This window comes from Oreochromis niloticus, linkage group LG18 (assembly GCF_001858045.2).
Source record: "Oreochromis niloticus isolate F11D_XX linkage group LG18, O_niloticus_UMD_NMBU, whole genome shotgun sequence".
Classification (NCBI taxonomy): Eukaryota; Metazoa; Chordata; class Actinopteri; order Cichliformes; family Cichlidae; genus Oreochromis; species Oreochromis niloticus.
The window spans coordinates 25,454,302-25,474,836 of record NC_031982.2 but is presented as its reverse complement, the minus strand read 5'-3'; the positions used below and the strand labels follow the sequence as shown (position 1 = coordinate 25,474,836).

The window sequence follows — 20,535 nt, the reverse complement described above, 5'->3', positions numbered from 1 at the left end:
CTGTGCATTAGATGGAGGAGTTGTGCAGGGAGATGGCCACAGGCAAGAATGATTTCCTGTGTCGTTCAGTGGTGCATTTGGCTAATCTCAGTCTCTCAGTGAACGTGCTCTTGTGACTGGCCAGCACGTCATGGAGTTGGTGGCAGGTATTGTCCAGCATTGTCCTTATCTTGGACAACGTCCGCCTCACCGACACCACCTTACGGGAGTCCATTTCCATCCCCACAACATTAGTGAAAACTTCTGAAGCCAGCAGGCCTCTGTCCATTGGCTGAAGTCTGTGGTGTAGAAGGTGAAGAGGAAAGGGGAGAGGACGGTTCGTTGTTGTGCCTCTGTGTTGCTGATCACCTTATCAGACACACAATGTTAAAGACAGACAAATTGTGGTCTTCATGTCAGGTAATCAACAATCCAGGATGCAAGAAAGGCATCCACCTGCATCGCTGTCATCTTATCATCCAGGAGAGGTTGGCCTGATGGTATGAATGCACTGGAAAAGTCAAAAAACGTGACCCTCACAGTGCTCGCCGGCTTCCCCAGATGGTGGTAGACACGATTGAGCAGGTAGATGATGGCGTCCTCAGCTCTGAGACGGGGCTGGTAAGTGAACTGAAGGGGATCCTGATGTGACCTGACAATAGGTCGGAGTTGGTTAAGGATGAGTCTTTCCAGGGTCTTCATGGCGTGGGGAAGTCAGTGCCACAGGTCTGTAATCCTGGGAGACACTGGGACGTGGCGTGTTTGGTACAGGGTGCCACAAGGATTTTTTGTTTTTTTTCTAAATCAACAAATATATAGCTGAGTTTCCAGTTGCCTTTTCAGCATCTTTACATAACTTATTTGGCATCATTCAGCTGTCAGATCAGAGCACAATGTATCTCATGCGATTCCACGTCATGTGCAGCAGTTAACTATGACATCTGGGAGCAGCAGACAGTTTGTAGCCAGTTTGTTGGAAGTGTTTTAGCTGTTGGTGAGTAGAGTTTTCAGTTAAACATCAGTTTAGATTGTAATAACCTCATATTAATAAGATAATATTGGATGATGTTTAAGCATATTTGGATACTATTGCTATATTATTATTCTTGAGTTGATCTTGGGTTCCCAGCATTCTGCTTTGCTTAAAAGCAAGAATGTAAATATTATGTTTAATGCTCTAAATTAATAAATGGAAACATCCATGATAGTTTCTGTGTAATAAGCAGTAAACAGCTGGAAAATGCAAAACATCCAGTTTCTATTTACCACGTTAATAAACTATTAAACTTTATGTTTGATAATTACCTGGAAGTACCTGTGGTATTTCTGTGTATTCTGGTTTGCTTTTAAGCAAAGCAGAATGTGGGAACCTAATGTAGGAATTATTCAAACAATATAATATGGTACTACTATCCAAATATGTCAAACTGATGCAGTGCTAACACAGAGCGAGAGGGAACCAAACATACTCACAGTCACTTATTAACCTATCCCCAATAACAGCATGTCTTTGGACTTTAGGAGGAAGCCAAAGTGGAATTTAGTGCCTTCTTACTATGAGGCAACAGTGCTAACCTGCTAACCACTGCCCTACCGTGCTGCCCCATGCAAAAAAAAAAAAGAAGACACTTTCCAGATTTAGTTTTGAGGCGGCACGATGCGGCTCAACTTGTTTTACATTACAGTGCAGTTCCACCTAATGTGGTGATGTACGGCATGAACACCACAACAAAGGTGGACGTTAAAGCGATGGCATGCCTTCTGCTTGGTCTGTAGCTTTTCGTTAGACACAGGGATCACACAGTTGTCTGTTTGCAACCATTTACCTCGTTGCTGTGTTTCAAAAATGGTGGTTTTGATTTTCGTGAAGAAGATGCTCTCATGAATCAACAAGCGATGCGACTGACTAGCCAATCGGTGGCATGCAGTTTGCTGACATCACACTTTCAGATCACCTCAGTATTCGACCTACCGGTCAAGCAGGTACTAAAAAAGTACCGGGTACCAGATACTATCACCTAATGGAAAACCCTAAAAACGATTTCGAACTATGCCAAGCCAACCCTGATGATACAATTTAAACTTATTTGGTTGCTAAATTGTCTATTATATTTTGACATAACACTTGTCCATCCCTTGACATAGGTGCTTTTTTTAATGCTTGAATGACTCATCAGTCAGTGTTAAGAAGCATAACAAAACAAATCCTCTGAAAATGGTAAGGTATGTGGAAAATGAATGTCCAAAGAAATATTTTGAAAGACGTTCAGAAAACCTAGAGAACTCAAGACCACTTTAAAAAATGACAAAAAATGTCTGGCTTCTTGGAATATAAAGAAACGAGATGCTACCTAAGACTTCTACATATAGACATGGGCAAAACGTGGACAATATATAAAGGAGCATTTTGTATGGTAAAAGATGTACATAGGTATTATATTATTTAGTTAAACCATGACATCTAATTATTAACTGTTTATTTTATCTCAAAGATTACAAAATAGATATCCCCAAATTATTTCTTTTTATCTCAACAACAATTCAAAAACCGGATCTGTCAGCTGCGAACGTCTGCTGGAAATCTTCACAATCGAGTGGCTAAAAATGTTTTTTATTTATTACATTCTTCCCTTAAAGAATATTTTCCCTCTGCCAGTACTATACAGCTACACCTGAAACTGCTGTAAAAGACTTATGTAAGCTGCCGTATCATGCTGCTGCTAAGCGTCCCTGTGAGGCTGCTGAAGACTCAAAACTCTTTATAATCATTAGCAGCACAGCACTTCTAGACCAAGAGGGCTTAAAAAGAGAGAAGAGAGGAAAAAGGCTCACTTACTGAAAGAGACTGCTGTGATTAAAGATGAAGGAGGAGGACGTAGAGCAAGTTACACACTCAGTTACAAAGTCACAGAGAGCCTGGAGACTCCAGCAGTTTGTATTGGTGAGGCAGGTAGTTTTAGCTCAGAGACACAGATGTTGATAAAATGACTGCCTAGCAAACAATTTGACCCAGTGGGAGTTGTTGACAGCAAGGATTTACATGAATGTTGTGTGAAAAATGTGAACCAATAGTACTGTGAACCATTCAGGTCAGAGGTGAGTGTGTTTACACGGGCATGGCTATTTCGGGAGTAATACAGGATATGGTCTAAGACTAAAAAACACACGTCTCTTACGATAAACAAAGAACTGTTTAGTTATCACTCTTTCTGTGCTTGATACTGTAATCATACGCCTCATACTGTATACTTGATCGATGAGTCGCCAATCTGATATCATCTTTTACCCTCTCTTAAAAAACTCAACTCGCAATAGTAGATTTTTTTGGACATTGAGGTTCACAAACTAAGCCTATTAAGGTTATATGAATTGTCTGAAGCAATCCATATAGCACCCCTCCCTTCGAGACCGTCTTCCCCTTATGATATATTTTAATTGGCTGCCACTCATAAACAGAAGGTTGGAACAGCAGGTGGGAGGGGCTTCTGCACTCACAGCAGTGGGAAAACGACTGTCTGAAACCTTATGTTTAAAGCAGCCTGAAGTCTGAGCTCTTGGTTTACAGGGATTATCGGCACAAACACTGATCTCGTTATTTGAGACATTGCACACATTTAATATGAGTATCTGTAAACTTTGATTACGTTTGATCTGGTTGTAAAGAGACCTTCAAAGAGATGAAACTGACTCTGATACTTTCAGACAGGCTCAGTGCTGCTTTGAGCTTCATATTCTGAAAGGTTCAGCACTTTATTTTCAGATCCCACATTGCCTGGGAACCTGCGAGCTTGGGGACAACTGAGTGATCCTCTGAGGGCCCGCAGCATCCATTTTCATTACTCACCCCATGCTGCTACTTTGCCTTTTTCAGCATCACAGCAGCCATTTATGGGCAACTCCTCTGGGCCACCACAGCAATCCAGCTCCCTTTATAGCAGCCCAGAGAGACCATCTATCCCTTCATCGTCCCATCAAGCCATTTAGCAAATACTCCTATTGAGTATGAAAGTGCCAGTTTGTTTATTTGCCACTGTCAGTTGGCTAGGAGAGGTCCCTAAATCCTAAACACACACATCTACCTATTTATCAGCTTTGGTTTTAAATAGTCATGGAACATCAATCACAATTTTGGATGTCTACCGTAAGTCTCTGATTGTTTATCGATCAGTTTCCTGCATGAATCTTGTCTCGTAAATCCATACTCATCCATCATACTGGGTATTTAAAAAGTGTAAAAAGAGCAGCAGCTACACTGCAGTAAGTGCTCGTTCTTATAAAAACAACAGAGAGAAACTCAACTTTCTGCTCTGAGAATAATTAATTTCTGCGTATTACAAATGTGCATTTCTTTATCTTCCTCCTCCTGCAAGACAGACTTCCCTGGTCTACGGGGAAGTAAAAGAAAAAAAACTAACAGTAACGTTATGTAATTGTTCTTTTAGCAAGTTTACACAGCTCTCTTCATCCGCAGCAAGAAAAAAAATCTATTTGTTTTTTGTGAATTTCCATCTAGACACATAACCACTGTGAATATGCAAGATAAGTGGGTGGGTGACATTTACAGAATCTGCACAGGTTACAGTTAAAGACTGAAGTTTCTTCTTTGTTGGCATTATAGTTTTCTGTGTGACTCTGGGACAAAATCAAAGATTTACAAAAGGAATTTCACTGCTGGTTATGAACCTGAGTTAATGGTTACAGAAATCATCTTTTAAATAAAAGCACATGTACTTTTGACAGCTTTCTGTTCTACCCCAGTAACAGATTGATGAGTTGAACTCTTTGTTTATCATCTATTAAAAAAATCTTAAGGAAAAGTGTCCAATGTTTGATATTTCATGGGTCTCAAGAATTAGATTTTGCTGCCATTATTGGTCTTGTATACACTCATCTGTGTACGATGACCTGCAAAACTTCAAATTAAGCATCCGAATGAGGAAGAAATGTAAATAAATGACTTTGAATGTAGTTGCTGGTGCTGGACAGGCTGGTCTGAGCATTTCACAAACTGCTGATACACCGGACACAACCATGTCTGGGGTTTACAGAGGATGGTCCGATAAAGAGCAGCAGTTCTCTGTGCAGAATAACATCTCTGAACGTGCAGTTTGTCAAACTTTGAAGCAGATGGCCTGCAGCAGCAGAAGACCACACCTGGTTCTACTCTTATCAGCTAACAGGAAACTGAGCGATGGTTCACACAGCTTCAGCAAAACTAGACAACGAAAACCTAAAAACAAGGCCTGGTCTGTTAAGTCTTGATTTTACAAAGCTCAATTCATCTCAAGATAGTTTCTTAAATATGACAGTGAGTTCACTGTACTCAAATGGACTCCATAGTCACCAGATCTCAGATGTAACAGGGCAGCCCTTAGCGGCTGGAAACACAGTGAGATGGACTAAGGCAAGTGCAGTGGAACAAAGTATTTATTTGCCATACAGCTCTCCTTACAACAATTCACTTCGAGCTTCTTCACAGCACAATATATCCTCCTCTAATGACAACCAGCAGCCTTAAATATGTTCAGCTGTCACAGACCAAACCATTATTCCACTCTTAGGTAAATTCTTAAATCCCAACCTTCCACCACAGTATACAATATATCAATTAGAATAAATAAATACATAAATACATTTCACATTTTCATATTAATAAATATTTCACACTTTAATGTTACACCAAACCCAATATTATAAAAACCCAGAAACCCAAGCACACAAAAAGATTCACCACACTCTCTTTACCAATGGTCTCTCCCGGAACCTTTAAATGGTGTCTGGACCCCCGGGGAAACATTTGCCCAAACACCCTGAAGAGGACACAGGCAAGAAAGGTGAGTAATCATTATCTTACAAACACTTATTTGCGCCACTTTTCTTCCTAGGTTTCACACACACATTTGCATTAGTTTTCCTTACTGGTAAACCTTAATCATAATCTCAATCACCATTCTTCTCTCCTGACAGACAACCACCACATTCCTTGATGAGGAGCAGCTGTGCAGGATCTGAAACAAGGCTACCAACTGATTTTAAAATTCCCAATAAATAATCAATAAATATTTAAACTTCTTGTGTGCAAATGTTTTACTGTGCAAATCCATGCCTAAAGTGCAATGCTAAATAAAGTGCTTGATAAGGTGCTTTTAATAAAGTGAGAGGTGTGCTCTAAAGTGCTATACAGATAATATAATACAAATAAATGTAGTAAGGGAGTCCTCTTCCTTACATCAGACAATCACCAAATCATAACAACAGTTGCCTCAAGGCACTTTAAATAATACTCAGTCCAGTACTTTCAAGACAAGTAATAGTAAGATGTACTTAATAAAGTGCCCAATTTGTAAATGTAATGGAGGGTGTTTCAAACACACATGCAATATTTTGAATTTTGTAACTCTTGATTGGACATGAGACGTTTAAAGACAACCACAGTGTTCTGCGGTATAATGTAGTTGGCATAATATATTATGCTTTATAGACCAGTTATCCAATGAATCAAGGAAATAACTGCAAGACTCAGTATAACAATAAAAATTAATGTTAACTGAGGTTCAGCAGAATACACTCAATGAAAGATTAATGGGATTAGCCCATTATGCAATTAGTTAACTAAAAGGAAATGAAACTGCAACTATCTTCAATTCATCATTTTTAAAGAAAATAAAATGCCAGCTTTAGTGTTCCTGGAAAATCTTTTGGGTTTTTACTTGAGATTCTGTTGGACAGCATTCAGCTGCAATCGGCTGCCATCCTCCAATTTCTACAGTATATATGGTGACATTTATTTAAACTATGCAGTTTTGTTCTATTCATTTAGACAGGTTAGAAAGCTCCTGGAGACATCAAAGATTTAAAATCTGTTCCTCTCCATGAGAGATGCAGGGCGGATGGAGAGGAAACCACCCGAGAACAATTGGGTCTATACAGACAGATGGAGACGCCTGATAGTCTACAGCTACATATGTTTAGAAAGGAAGAGGAGAATGAAATTAACTCAAGGCAGCCAAGTTCACTCTGGACCGGAGCCCATATTCAACTGTTTCTTTGTGTAAGGCAGTATTATGTGAAAAAGTATGAAACAAGATTTTTCATTTAAATGAATCAGTTTTTTATCTCAATAAACCAGAAACAAAACCTAATAAAATGGCACACAAATCCAATCACAACAAACAAACAAAAATCCTTAAATGCTAAAACCATTTGTTAGCATACAGCAACAGTCTTATGTACCTTCTGTGATAGATATTAACTTTCCATTGCAGCACAACAGGAAGCTGCGTCAATTGCAGCCATCGTTTTTTTTCCGTTTTTGTTGTTGTTTTCCCTTCAATCGAGTGCATTTAGCAGAACATCCCTAAAAGGTTATTAGCAGTGATGTTTGGCGCAGCCATCAGGTCAGCATCAGCCTGCTTATGCACCTTATTTAGGACTCTGTATGAGTGTGTGTTTGAAAGAAAGCCGCCACATGCTTCCTGGCCTTGAAGCAAAACAGATAGATTCACTTACTGAACTGCCAGCATTAAAACAGCCTGACATGATGTCTTTTTACTCCAGTCTGACGTGAGGACAACCATTTTAATAAAGATCTATCTAAAAACTCTTTCTCGTAGCAAACAGCCGCTATAAGACTCGAGCCTGAGTCGCACTGCCGGAGTGGCATGTGCCTCGATAAGCATCGTCGTTCAGACTATTTTTAGTTCTCTGGCATTGTGCCAGATAAAATGCAGACTCTGGAGTGTTCATCAAGTTCATTTCATCAACGTGAAACACGAGCTGGAGGAAACTACAAGACAAGTAATAAACTGCTGTGCAGGCTTTATATAGAGCAAGGTTCCCACTGGTGGTGGGTTGTCAGGTACAAGATGAGGAGGATATTCAGCACTTCTGTGAGTCACACCTGAGGAGGTCAGAACTACCATAGAAACCAAATTGCCTGATTTTGATGATGCTTTACGTTACGCAGATAAAAGCATCCTTCAGTGATCTTTAAATGGCCGGCAGATACGCCATGTCTGCACTTGTTAGTTAGACACTTTACAGGGTGGAGCAGCCAAGCTCACTGTTAAACGTGTATTAGTCAGTACCTAACATTTTAGGCACTTAACTAAAGAACTTTAACCTAATGAAGACTTAGTCTTCTTTTAAATTAGAAGACTCTGATGATTCCTTGTCAATGACAGCCACATTTTGTTATACTGTATGTTTAAACACTGCTCAAAAACACTTCACAGTATAACACAAAGTCAGTTAAATTTTAGGGATAGTGGTCTGTCCTGCCATTTTACATTCTTTGCAAATGAAAGTGACAACAGGTACAACAACAAGGACATCCCCAAAAAGAGAATGGCTTTGGACGGGGTGCAAAAGACCATTGCCTTCTCCTGACTGATATTTTTCTAGTTTTTCTTGGTGCTACTGTCCTTGTCACTACTGATGGCATGAAAATGACACAGTATCTTAAGCCCACAAGACAGTTTGGCCAGAAAAAAGTACACAAGTCGCCTGCTGGATTTTACTTTGTAGGGCCTGAGTAGTGCTCCAAACCTTCGTGTGACAGTACATACTGTAGCTGCTCTGCCTGTGCAGCTTGAATGAGAGTTACCTTGCTGCTGTCTCTTCAGTGTACTTTTAATTGCACCAAAGCAAATGAAATTGATCCATTATGGTTTATGCTTGCTAACTGGACAGAGTGTTATCACTGAAATTTAACTGAGTTAGTGTATTTAGGCCCTATGTACACCCTATGTATGTGAAAGTGCTTTGTTGTTCTGGGCACATTGCAAATAGTCACTACATTGAGCTGACCGACTGTACATTGTGACAACTGCAGCATTTTGAGCTAAAAAGATTAACTCTGCTCACACTCTCCTTTTTTGGTTGCAAGGCTGTAAAGGTTTAAATGACACAAATTCAGCTGACACACTAACCTTTCTTTTTCTATTACAAAACAGGTCATGAGCACCACAGACCACATCTTCTAAACTGAACGCTGAACTTTGCGATAATGATTTTTCTGATGACTTTTCTGTTTATGTACTGGCTGCTTGGATGTTCTGTAGCCGGGCTGTTGAGGCAGATTAATTAAAAGCCTGATTACCACAAAGAGAAGTTGAATGTGATCTTATTACTCCTTATTTTCAATCTTATTTGTTGTCAATCATTAGAAACAGCATAAAAAAATCTAAATCAAAGCATTTTGATTTTGTCAAAAGACCACCTGCTGCCACCTACTTTTTTTTAATAAATTTGAAAATTCATGGATAACAACAATCATTATATTTTACCATTAACAAATATCGCTTCAATAAAAGAGCTTGTCCATACTGGCAGATTAACCATTAGAGAAACATAAAAAATGATTTTGGTAATTACTAATGGCATTAAAACACTCAGTGGTGATCTATATACGCAAATGTATGTAAGAGCAATCATAGTGTTGTTTACATACGGCTGATATGGGGTTATTTATCTTGAACTGTTAAATCCAAACTGTCTCCTGTCTACACACAGAACCACTGACATGATTATGAAACTGCTGCTTGTTGGATTATATCGAAGTCCCTCAAAACAGATGCTAATTTTTAGCTGAGCTTATCTACGATTTCATCCTCCTCTGTTTATTACACAAAAGCAATAATGCAAAGAAAAGCTTTCTGAGTGGCAGCTTATGTGCTCATCTTCTTTTGAGGGGGGACAGTATTAACCTGTCTGAGTCATAATCCCACCTGTATTAAAACTGCGGCGTCGCTGGTGCAGCCACAGGCTATTTTCTACGTGACAAGCTGAAATCCTCAAGGCAACGAATTCCAGTGAAATTCAAGTAGATTTATTTCAAAAGCAGGAAATATCTCTGTGTGTACACACACTATATATATACCCACTGTATATATACTGTCTCTTCAGACCTTAGAAAGATCAGGTTTTATTTCTGAATGAGTTGCATTTTTATCATTTTGACCTGAGTGAACTGAATTTAAAAATGAGACTGACCTGGGTCGACCGCAGAGATTTGAAAGAGTCAGCACCTCTGAGGTTCCACAGGGTCAGATTATGGCCATCACATATAAATGAAGACTTTTATGAGAGGTAAAGTATTTACAGTAATGGTTAACATATTCTCTTCTCTCCCGCTAGATCTGTACTCCTGACCTTGTGGTGTTCCTGGCCTGCACTAACCACCGTTTGAAGGAGAGGCTGCAGAAACGAGCCGAGCAGCAGGGACGGCCTGACGACAACCCCAAGGCCATTGAGCGCCGTCTGACCAACTTCAAACAAAACACCATTCCTCTGGTCAAATACTTCCAGGAAAGGGGACTTATTGTTACGGTAAGGCTGCTGAAAAACCCATTTTTAGAGAAATTATGCTCATACAGCACTTCAAACCAAAGGATGTGGAGATCAGGGTGGTGGGTGGGTGAGCACGGCTTCCAGCTGGCACAGAATTGACGTTCACATAATCATCCATCCATTCATTATTTTTCTTAACTCCTTACCCAGCCCCAGTTTCCACGAGAGTTGGAGCCTATCCCAGACACCGCACAGTGCTCTCACAGAGAGACGCAACCCTGTATGGTCACATCCACAGCTACGGCCAATTTAGAATCACCAATTAACCTAAAATTGTTCGTTTTTTGTGGCAGTAAGTCACAGCTATGCCAAACCCACATAGAAAGGCGGATGGAGCCAGAACCCACCGCAAAAGTTAACCATTACATCACCTTGAATCATCTTGAAACCCTCTTGCTCAAGTGTCAAAAATGGATTATTATTATTATTATACTCCCATCATATGTGCTCTAAGTCAGAGGTAAGAACAATTTCCATTTTGGGGGCTGTTTTTACAGATTTATGAAGAATGTTTATACAATTGGGAGTGGTTGAGCATGAGCTAGTATTTTCATTTATTTGTAATCTCAAAAGCACTCTAGCTATAAGGTGAAGGGCTTTTTTTATAATTGCAGTTTAATTGGTAGCCATTGGGTGATGGGTGACTAGCAGGTACGCGTGCCTCTCCAGCCACTTCTTTGTTATTTAACCCTAATGGCTTAATCCCAATACACATCATTCATCATGTATGACTGCAGGCAATTTAAAAACCACAGCATCTGATGAGACTGTTGCCACTGGGCAAGTCTTAATGCCAGGTCAATAAAATGAAGAAAAAGTTCTCTTTGGATGCAACTGGAAAAAAATAGCTATTGTTTCTGTGATCATAAACAACAGGACTGAGCAAATGCCATTTTTGTTCTAATGAGGGTGCTTGGTAAATACTCAGGGGACTTAATTAGGCTTCTTAAAAGAAATCCATCCGATATTTGTTAAAACCAAGGCTGTTAAGACAAAATTGTTGAGATAGTGTGCACAAAATTAGAAATCTATTTAATAGCTGCAGAGATACAGTCTGAATGAAAGGCCTGACCATGCTTGGTAGGTCAGTGTTATCCTTCTGTCTGAGGGGGCTTGCCTGGATGCATAGATGTAGGCCTGTGCATAGCAATTTCGTTAAAATGACCCAAGATCTTCATTGTCATTCTTACCACGCTCACCACAGCGGGAGCGTGCATTCAAAGTCAAGTACGTTTCCAACCTGCGTCAGTTAGTTTCTGATTGTTTGGAGCTGAAATCCAGCCTGCTGCTGTTGAAACAGAGATTTCAGTGTTAACTGGAGACCTCTGGGATCTTCATCTGATTGTGTAGCTTGGTGCAAAGTGGCATTGAGTTACCCTTGGCATGTGTGAGTTGAGTGCAAATAGAGATATTGGCTCCTGCAGTCAGCAGCCCACTCTTCTGGTGGGAGTCTTATTGATCTGTCTGAGTGTCAGCTCAGTGTCGTCTTCTTTGTAGCAGAGGGAATACTGAATAACTTCTCTACTGTATTATTGCAAGAAAGAGACTTTATTTGCATTCGTATGGATTTGGATCTTTGTCTTGGGATTTCCTTAAATCAAATGTATACAATAACCTTCACTGGATTTTCATATCAACACTAAAAAGAAGGCTTATATAACTTTTGCTTCCTGTCACCTCAGGTAACAGTGAAAACATCAGTGTCATTAAGGGGTTTGCTCTACACATATTCCCATTTAATTCGCTTGCTTTGTTCATTTATGTGTTATGTTTTTCCAGTTTTTTAGCATGCTATTTTTATGCTCTGCTTATTTTCTTTTTGTCTGGCCAGCTGTCCTGTCTCATCACACTTCTTGAATCTCATTTCTGATTCGGTGTTGCTTTTTCTCTCTTTTTTCAATACCCTCTACCTGCACTCAGCAAGCCTGTTTGTCAGAGAGATAACAGGCTTTTTGTTTGTTTGTTTCAAATCCAATAACCTGCATTTCTTTGGACTGTGGGGAGAGGGAAAGAGGAGCAGGTTTTAAAGTATTCATGACTTCTCGATTTTGCGTCTTGTAGACCCCCTGTGTGCAGTGCGTTGTTGTGCTGCAGTCTTCTTGAAAAATGGTGGAAGACACATCACGTATAGGGTGTCATCAATACATCTGCAACGTGGATGAAATGGTATGGTCGTAAATCTGGCAACTTTTTAATGCACTGTGCACTGGCACCCATTCCAGTTCGCATCATTTTCACTGAACGTTCACCTTCAGAGGCCTAAGGACAGTACAGTGGGACTCCACATTTACAGTTTCATCAGGGGAAACAATTTCATGGTGCTCAGCCTTGTGACAGTAAAAAAAAAAGGAAAGAAAAGATTAGCATGGTCCTGCTCCTGGTCAGCACCATGCATGTCACTGGGATTGGAAACTGTGGACTCATTTTGCTGAAAGATGCTGAAAACTGCTTTTACTCTCTAGTGATGCTCTTGCTTACAAGCAATAACTTGAAAAACTTTCCAGATGAAAAATAACTGTCAACCAGAAATATGCAAAAACATAACCTACCTCACTTACCTGTAATAAAAGCAAAATGGACAATTCCCCTGGCCTTGACAAGGGCAAACCAGAGCATAATGTAGAAGTGACTCGCCTCTTCCCCACTTCCTGTGAAAGACCAAAATAGTAAACACAACATTTTCAAAACCCTTAGTTTATCTGGATGCAAGCCCAGTAATCCAGGTAACGAAATCAAAGAAAATTAGAAGTTATCTCGTCACCTGGATGCAGATTTTCAGTGAAACGAATGTTTCATCACTGATCCAACTGACACCTTCAGTCTCTCATTATTGAGCATGCATCAAGACACCTAGTTTACCCACCACCAAAAGAAAACATAAGACCTTTTACACTTCTCCTTGACATAAACAGGAACAAAATGTGTTAATAAGAAAGTTTTCCCAGACCAGAATAATAGGGTCTCAATTCAAAGTAGGTACCCTAAGTTTCCAGCCAGACACAGAAGAGACACTATTCACACACCATCAGAGTTTTAAAAAAAGGTCATAACAGCTGCAGAAGATATCAATACACTTCATAATATTTTCCACCTCCCCCCAAAGATAAGAAAAAGGTGAGAAAGGTGTTAGAAAAAAATAGCAACATGCAAAATAGTTATAGGGTGTTTTGTTTTCACTGCTACCAGCATTCATGTGTCACAGCTGCAGTTTTAAATGAAATGATTTATTCCTCTAGAATTAAAAATAATAATGCAATGTGTTGATTTGTTCTCAGTGGTGGCTCTGTTCCTTCGGCTTCATAGCTGCATGGCTGTGTGGTCAAAAGACCATCAATACCTAATATAGATTTATGCCCCGACTACTTTAATCATCATCAAAGGCTGATATTGCCCAACTGCATTCTGTGGCCTACTTTTGTCCTAAAACACATTAAAAAACTTTTCATCTTGAAGTTAAATCCTGAATCTGTTGAGTCACAATACACAAACAATCCTTGTGTCCTCATTTTTCATCAAAGCAGTGCAGACTGAGTTCCTAAGAAAAGCCCATCCCTCACGTCCAGATGAACAGAATCAAACTTTGGGCGTATACACTATATTGCCAAAAGTATTAACTCAACCATCCAAATCATTGAATTCAGGTATTCCAATTACTTCCATGACCACAGATGTATAAAATCAAGCACCTAGCCATGCAGACGTCATTCTCAGGAGCTCAGTCATTTCCAGTGTGGTACCGTGATAGGATGCCACCTGTGCAACAAGGCCAGTTGTGAAATTTCCCCACTACTAAATATTCCACAGTGAACCGTTATGCCAGGCCAAGGCACATAGTACGCAGAGGTGACTTTCTGGAATGTCAGTAGCTACAGATCTCCAGACTTCATGTGGTCTTCCGACATCAGTGTCTGACCCTACAAACGTGTTTCTGGAACAACGGTCAAAAATGTCCTTAAACACACTCCTGAATCTTCTGGAAAGACTTCCCAGAAGAGTTGAATCTATGATAGCTAAAAAAAGAGTGGGCTGGCATCATAGTAAACCCTTGGATTAAGAATGGGAGGGTGACGAGTGAATATTTTTAACAATATAGTCACTGAGACGAGTCAGCTCAGTTCTGGTATCTAAACGGGACGCTTCCTTTGGGAGGTTTTTGGGGCACACCCATTTTCCTGAGCGATCATATACGTAAGTGTGGCCGCAAAGCATATCAGGATCCTCTAGGACAACCTTGGAAATGTGACTGGGGGAAAGGACATCTGAAATACCATGCTTAACCTGCTGCCCCCATTATCCGACTTCAGATAAGTGGCAGGAAATGGATGGAATTGTAACTCAGACTTTAGGAGAAGGTTTAGGAAATGACCTCCAAATCATTTAGACTTAAATGCAATCCATAACTTCAGATATTAGGTTAAAAATATGCTTTGGGTTGTTTTTCTATAAATACATTTAGTTTAAACATCAGCATCTTACGTTAAACTGGATGAATTTTCCGCTGCCTGCCACCTCTCAGTCAATTCTCTACATCTTCCCTGCATTCCCAGTGGAGTCGCTTTAATTAAGACACACTGAGCTCTGTGTCTTTTGAAGCAGGAATGCGTGTTTTCTCTCAAACTCGAGAGATGTTTTTGAAGACAGTCTGAGCAGTAAGCTCTTTAGTTTCTCAAGAAAGTAGATTTTGTTTTAAGCTTCCTTTTTTTTTGCTAACCAAAATAACATCCCATATAATACTATGAATTACAAGCTGGGGAACCACAATGAACCTCAGTGCAACTTAATGCTACTGTGTCATCCAAATATGCACCAAATATAGGCTCATTTAAAAAACAAAAATTAAATCAAAGGGCTACTGGCAAAATTGCAAACTCAGGGCATCAAGCAAGTTCACAAACCAGTGGGTGACAGCTACGTCCATATTTTATATACAATCTGTAAACCACCTAGAAAAGATCCATGAGGTCAGACTTGCTTACTGGAACACACTCCCTCTTCTAGCACCAGTTAGGTTTAGGACAAGTTATGATGGAAGAAAATCCACACAGAAGTACGAAAAAGTCAGGTTCAGTGGATCGGTCCAGAAATACTACTTCCTTACCAAACCATGTGACTATTACTTTAATGATGAAAATGATGTTTATGTATATTTGGCATTGTTAACTCCAGCGTTTATATGTGTTCTTATGGCCAGGATAATAGCTGTAAATGGACCTCTTCGGGTGCATTGTCCTTATGTGGTGTGACAGTTTGTGTTTTATAAAAGACTCCTTGGGATTTATCAATTTCTTCTGTGAATAGAAGAAGTCTGCAGTCTCTACAAAAGTAATTTGAACCGGTTTTTTTTGCTTATTGATAGTTTGTCCCTTCTCTGTCCCCACTTCCATTGTGATGCAGCAAGGTCAACAGGCTGTTACAGTGAGTCTCAGACAGACTGCACGTCACTCCACCTTTCCGTTAAGCACGTCTCTATCTGGTTTGTCAAACCATCTTTTCAATCACACAAGCTTAAAGACTCAGAAATCAAAGGCTGGCAGAGTTTGAAGTGCTTTTAAAAAGAGAGACAACCTCCATCCACAAAAAACTGTTGAGGAGTTCTGGTTGTTCAGAAGAAACACTGATGAAGAGCTCAAACAATAAATACAAGTTAATTCTATCTTCTCGGCCAGAGGAGATCTGTAGACTGGGTTTGCCTGTTTTCCAGTGACATTTGTGAAGTATGAAAATGTATTCATCTCTTTAAGCCTTGAGCTTTTGTGCTCCACTGAACCAACATAATCTGAGTATAAAGAGGCCAAATAGATTTTTTATTCCATTTATCTCAACAGCCCCTTGTATCACGTTTAAAAACTGACAGAGACAATAGAAAGCCTTCCAGTTAGTCGCCCATCATCAGCAGACTACAGAATCACAATATTTTTAGCCACAGTCTGATCAGTGTGCCGTGCTGGGATTGCTTAAATTGGGATATGTAAGATCTGGTGACTGCGGACAACATCTTAGTACAGGGAACTCATTGTCAGTCATTACTGAAGAAACCAGTTTGAGATGATCTGAGCTTTGAGACATGGCACACTACCCTGCTGGAAGCAAAGTTCAATCCATAAACTGTAGCAAAAGTCATGCACCATTTTCAGGTTTGAACAACCCTCCATACACCAGGAAGAAGGATTATACAACACGTGTGAACACGAGACAACAACAAGGCCAGGAAAAAGAACAAAGGAAGGAAAACTCCATAACTCACATTAGGAATTCAACTTCAAAATAAAGCAGGGTGTAAAGTAAAAGAGGGACAATGAGTGGCTCTGGCAGACAAGGAGACAGATGTATGCTAAGAAAAGGAAAGTATGCAGTAACACACCCACACACACCCTTATTTACACAGGGTCTCCACTACAGTCAGCTCTGCATGTTTGATTTTGGTTGATTTTTTACACCAGATGCCCTTTCTGCGCCTCCCCAAAAGGATTGGTGTCTCTTCCCAGGTATCTTTTGCTTTTTAGTCAAATGTGTAAACCACTACACTATGGAGCCACTACAGCAAGGCAACTGCTTGCTCACAGGGGGTCATCTGTAACATGAAGCGCTGTGTTGCGAGCACGTCGCAGACCGAAATGCAGAACTCGGGCCATTATTGCTAGGTGTTCAAACAAGGTCAAAATAATTCACTCAACAAACACTATCTAGGGAAAATACATGCCTAGGGAACACGAGAACACAGAGGATGGAGCACACAGCTATGATGGAGGATCCGATAATGAACAGATGGTGATACAGACAATGAATACAAGATAACGAGCAGAGGGGCAACAGGCGGGAACACAGGTGAGACTTACAGGGCAAAACAAGACAACGGAAGCCCAGAGCTGATGGAGACGCAGGACTAACAAAATAAAACAACTAAACATGGAATCGCAGACAGTCAAAACTGAACACAGGGGAAGCATGATAACTAAAACAAGGGAGAGAATACAAACAACTCACTTAAACTGATAATTGAACCCAGACAAGTAAAACTAAGACAATCTAAAACTAGAAACACTAAACACAGAGAGGACTAAACACTGAGGAACTAGGAACTGACTAACTTGATGGGACTGGACCAGACATGGGAACATAAGGCAGGCGAGAAAACAAAGGGACCTGGAATACAAAATGAACTGAAACCCAGAACATTTGTTCTCCTCTTCAATAATTATCTTATCCGATGGACTCCACGCTTTCTTGACTGATGAATGTAATAACCTTAATTGCTTTTGCGCAGCGAAGCCTTTTGTGTGAACGCAATCATTCCACTTTAAATGTCAGGTCCAATGTAAGAAGGAATAGCGCGACAAAAGAACAATCGCAGTGAGTCACCTCTCCACATCGCTGAAAAGGAATGACTGATTTGTCAACACAAACGCTTACGAGGACGTTAATTTCTCCATGTTTAACTGACTTAACTCCTAATTTTGTCTCCGTGCACTCTGGCACCTCTGACGTACACTTTAACATGTGAGATGTCATTTTTCTGAATGCAGTGTTTGTGATTTTCATCTAAAACATGACATCTAGATGTTTGCGAATGAAAGTCGTTTTTATCCCCTAGCATGTCGGATGACTCAATTATCAGACATACACGCATGCATACACACACAAACAACTCCACAAAAACGCCCATAATCGGAAATTGCTGTGAGGAGAGATAATTGTTTGTTGGGGCCTCGGCTGAAGCTGCCTTGTCATTCTAGGAAAACGGACCGATCTAATTACGTATTCCCTGACTGAACTCAGCTCCTGCTTCCTTCCCACATGCTGTTAGGTGCCATGCAGATATAAACAAACAAGACATCGAAATTCTCCTTCCTGAGTCTCACTAAAGATGGTCAAAATATATTCGTTCATTTTTTTGAAATAGAAGATTTGGAGACGAGATTGGATCGCATGAAAATAGTGTTCAGCCTATTACATCTATTTATATATCCTTTCATGTCTATTTATATCTAAGCTGTCATCCAGTGATGACACTGAACTTTACATAACTTCCAAAAAGACTGTTGTGAAGTACAGGGAGAGTCTTTTGAGCTCTCCAAGAGCTTCATGTGGATTTGTTTAAACAGATTTTGCCAAATGCACAAAAGAGCTGCAGAGAGTAGATGATGCATCTGCTTTAAGATGTCTCAGAGCTTTGGCAGACTCTGATTCATCTGTTTCCTTTAATCCACCTTCTCTGAGATAATAGATGAAGGCTCTTACTTCACCTCATATCTGTAAAAGGTGCAGCTCTTTGCTTTAGTACATGAAGCTAAAACATTTCCTTACAGACATTTTTGACAACAGCTCAAGACACGATCGATAACATGATGGATGGCGAATAAAATCCCTTTAAAATCAAGCGTTTTCTCAACAACCTTAGAGGTGGATTCATTTAAAAAGGCTGGCTTTCCAGTTTATTGCACACTATGGAAGCTGAGATTTGGAAAATTATCCTTGAATCCTGCTTAGATGTACTTCAAGAGATGTTTCTGTTCTTGCTCTCTCTTTGATACTGTCTTGGAGCAACTGGGACCACATAATTTCCTCTGGGATTAATAAAGTATTCTGATTCTGATCAGCAATTAAATTTATGAAAAAAAATATGCACATGCAGGTAGAATTTCAGCCCCCTTCAGAGCATATGTACACAAGGACTTCTTGAGTACCTTTCTTGTGGTGGCTTTGGAGCTTCTATAGTAATAAGCGAAACATACTAAAGCCTCGCGATGCAGGCAGGTGGATAGGGAGCAGTGTTACATGAAAACAAAGGCTCAAATATATCAAATAGCTGATGACTGAAGTGGAAGGAGGCGAAGGTTGATGGTAGGCTTACCAAGAATCTGGCTTTGACCGTGGTCCAGATGAAGAGCTGGCTTCAGAGTTGCAGTGAGCTGTTGTCACTGCTATTTTTGTTAGATGCAAATTAAAACGCTGTCTCACAGATAACTGCAACTTTAAGAGAAAGTTGTCAGCGGTTATTGCAAAAACTTTCTTTTAAGACATTTTTGGCTTTTTGTCAAGCTTGTAAATTAAAGAGAAAGAGGACATCGAGGTAATTTTGGATGATTATTTGGCACTCAGCTTATCTCGTTGATCTGCTGATTGATCAGGTTTGATTGACAGTGGCTGTGATTACCTGCATAAAAGACTTTAATTGAAGCAGTCTCACATGCACAAAAGTGATGAATATGCCCTGGTTTGTCTTCCTCATCAGCTACCTGTTCTTGTCCAGCACCAAAACTTTTTATTGTCTCATTTCAAATTATTTAAGAGCGTGTTTTTAAAAACTACCTGGAGAGGAGTAGATCAGTTTCAAAGCTGCCAGCTTTAAAAAAGAAAGCATCCTTTATTCCTTACATCTGAATAGAGGGCATCAGAGAAAGCATGTAAGCAAAGGTAGCCAGAAACATGAAAAGAGCTGGTATCCAGTTGCTTTTGTCTCATTATTTAAAATCAGTATGACTGATCACTTTTTGCTGTTTAAGTTTTAAAAAACATTAGAACAGGCTCCATGTAATTGTAGCCCTTTGCCTGCCAGCATTACTAAACAATGCTGTTTTCAAGTTTGAAGTCAAATGTCTTAAATCCCATTTTCACATGACAAATGAGTGCGCAGCCAACCGCGTAGCAAAGCTGATAGCATTATGTTGTGTTTGGGTTTGTTTTGTTGTCTGCAGACAAAAGGAAAAACCTGATTTACTACCTGACATTCCTGTGTGGATACAGCTGTTTGGGATTTAGCAGCATTGCTGCAGTTTTGATTATTAATGGGGAGAGGTGCACGCTTCATTCTCATTAATCATTATTAGCAGTTTCAGAATAAAAAAAACAGGAAGTCTAAGAAGAGTCATGTCCTTGTCAAAACTGGACAAGGGAAGACTGGAAAAACATTTCCTGGTCTGATGAGTCTCACTTTCTGCTACAGCATTCAGATGGTAGGATCAGACTTTGGAGTAAACACCATGAAAGCATGGATACATCCTACCTCATATCAAATGTTTTTGCTGGCGGTGGTGGTATAATCTGTGGGGGACATTATCTTGGTGCACTTTGGTACCAGCTGCACATCATTTAAACACCACAGCCTACCTGAGTACTGTTGCTGATAGTGTCCATCCCTTTATGACCAAAGTGTACCCATCCTCTGATGGACGCTTCCAGCAGGACAATCCACCATTTCAAATCAGC

At 40.0% G+C, this 20,535-nt stretch overlaps 1 protein-coding gene and 1 long non-coding RNA gene across 2 annotated transcripts in view; both read left to right on the top strand.

Moving 5' to 3' along the window:
• The window catches only part of ak5 (adenylate kinase 5), a 114,121-nt gene that overhangs the window by 30,520 nt on the left and 63,066 nt on the right, over positions 1 to 20,535 (top strand). Inside the window, exon 6 of the mRNA XM_003448503.5 lies at positions 10,117 to 10,308. Coding sequence (XP_003448551.1) covers positions 10,117 to 10,308 — 192 coding nt within the window. The remainder of the gene's footprint in view (positions 1 to 10,116; positions 10,309 to 20,535) is intronic.
• Positions 2,541 to 6,062, top strand: LOC112842773 (uncharacterized). The gene is made up of 2 exons (XR_003214793.1): positions 2,541 to 5,813; positions 5,947 to 6,062. It is a non-coding gene; the product is annotated as an uncharacterized LOC112842773 (long non-coding RNA).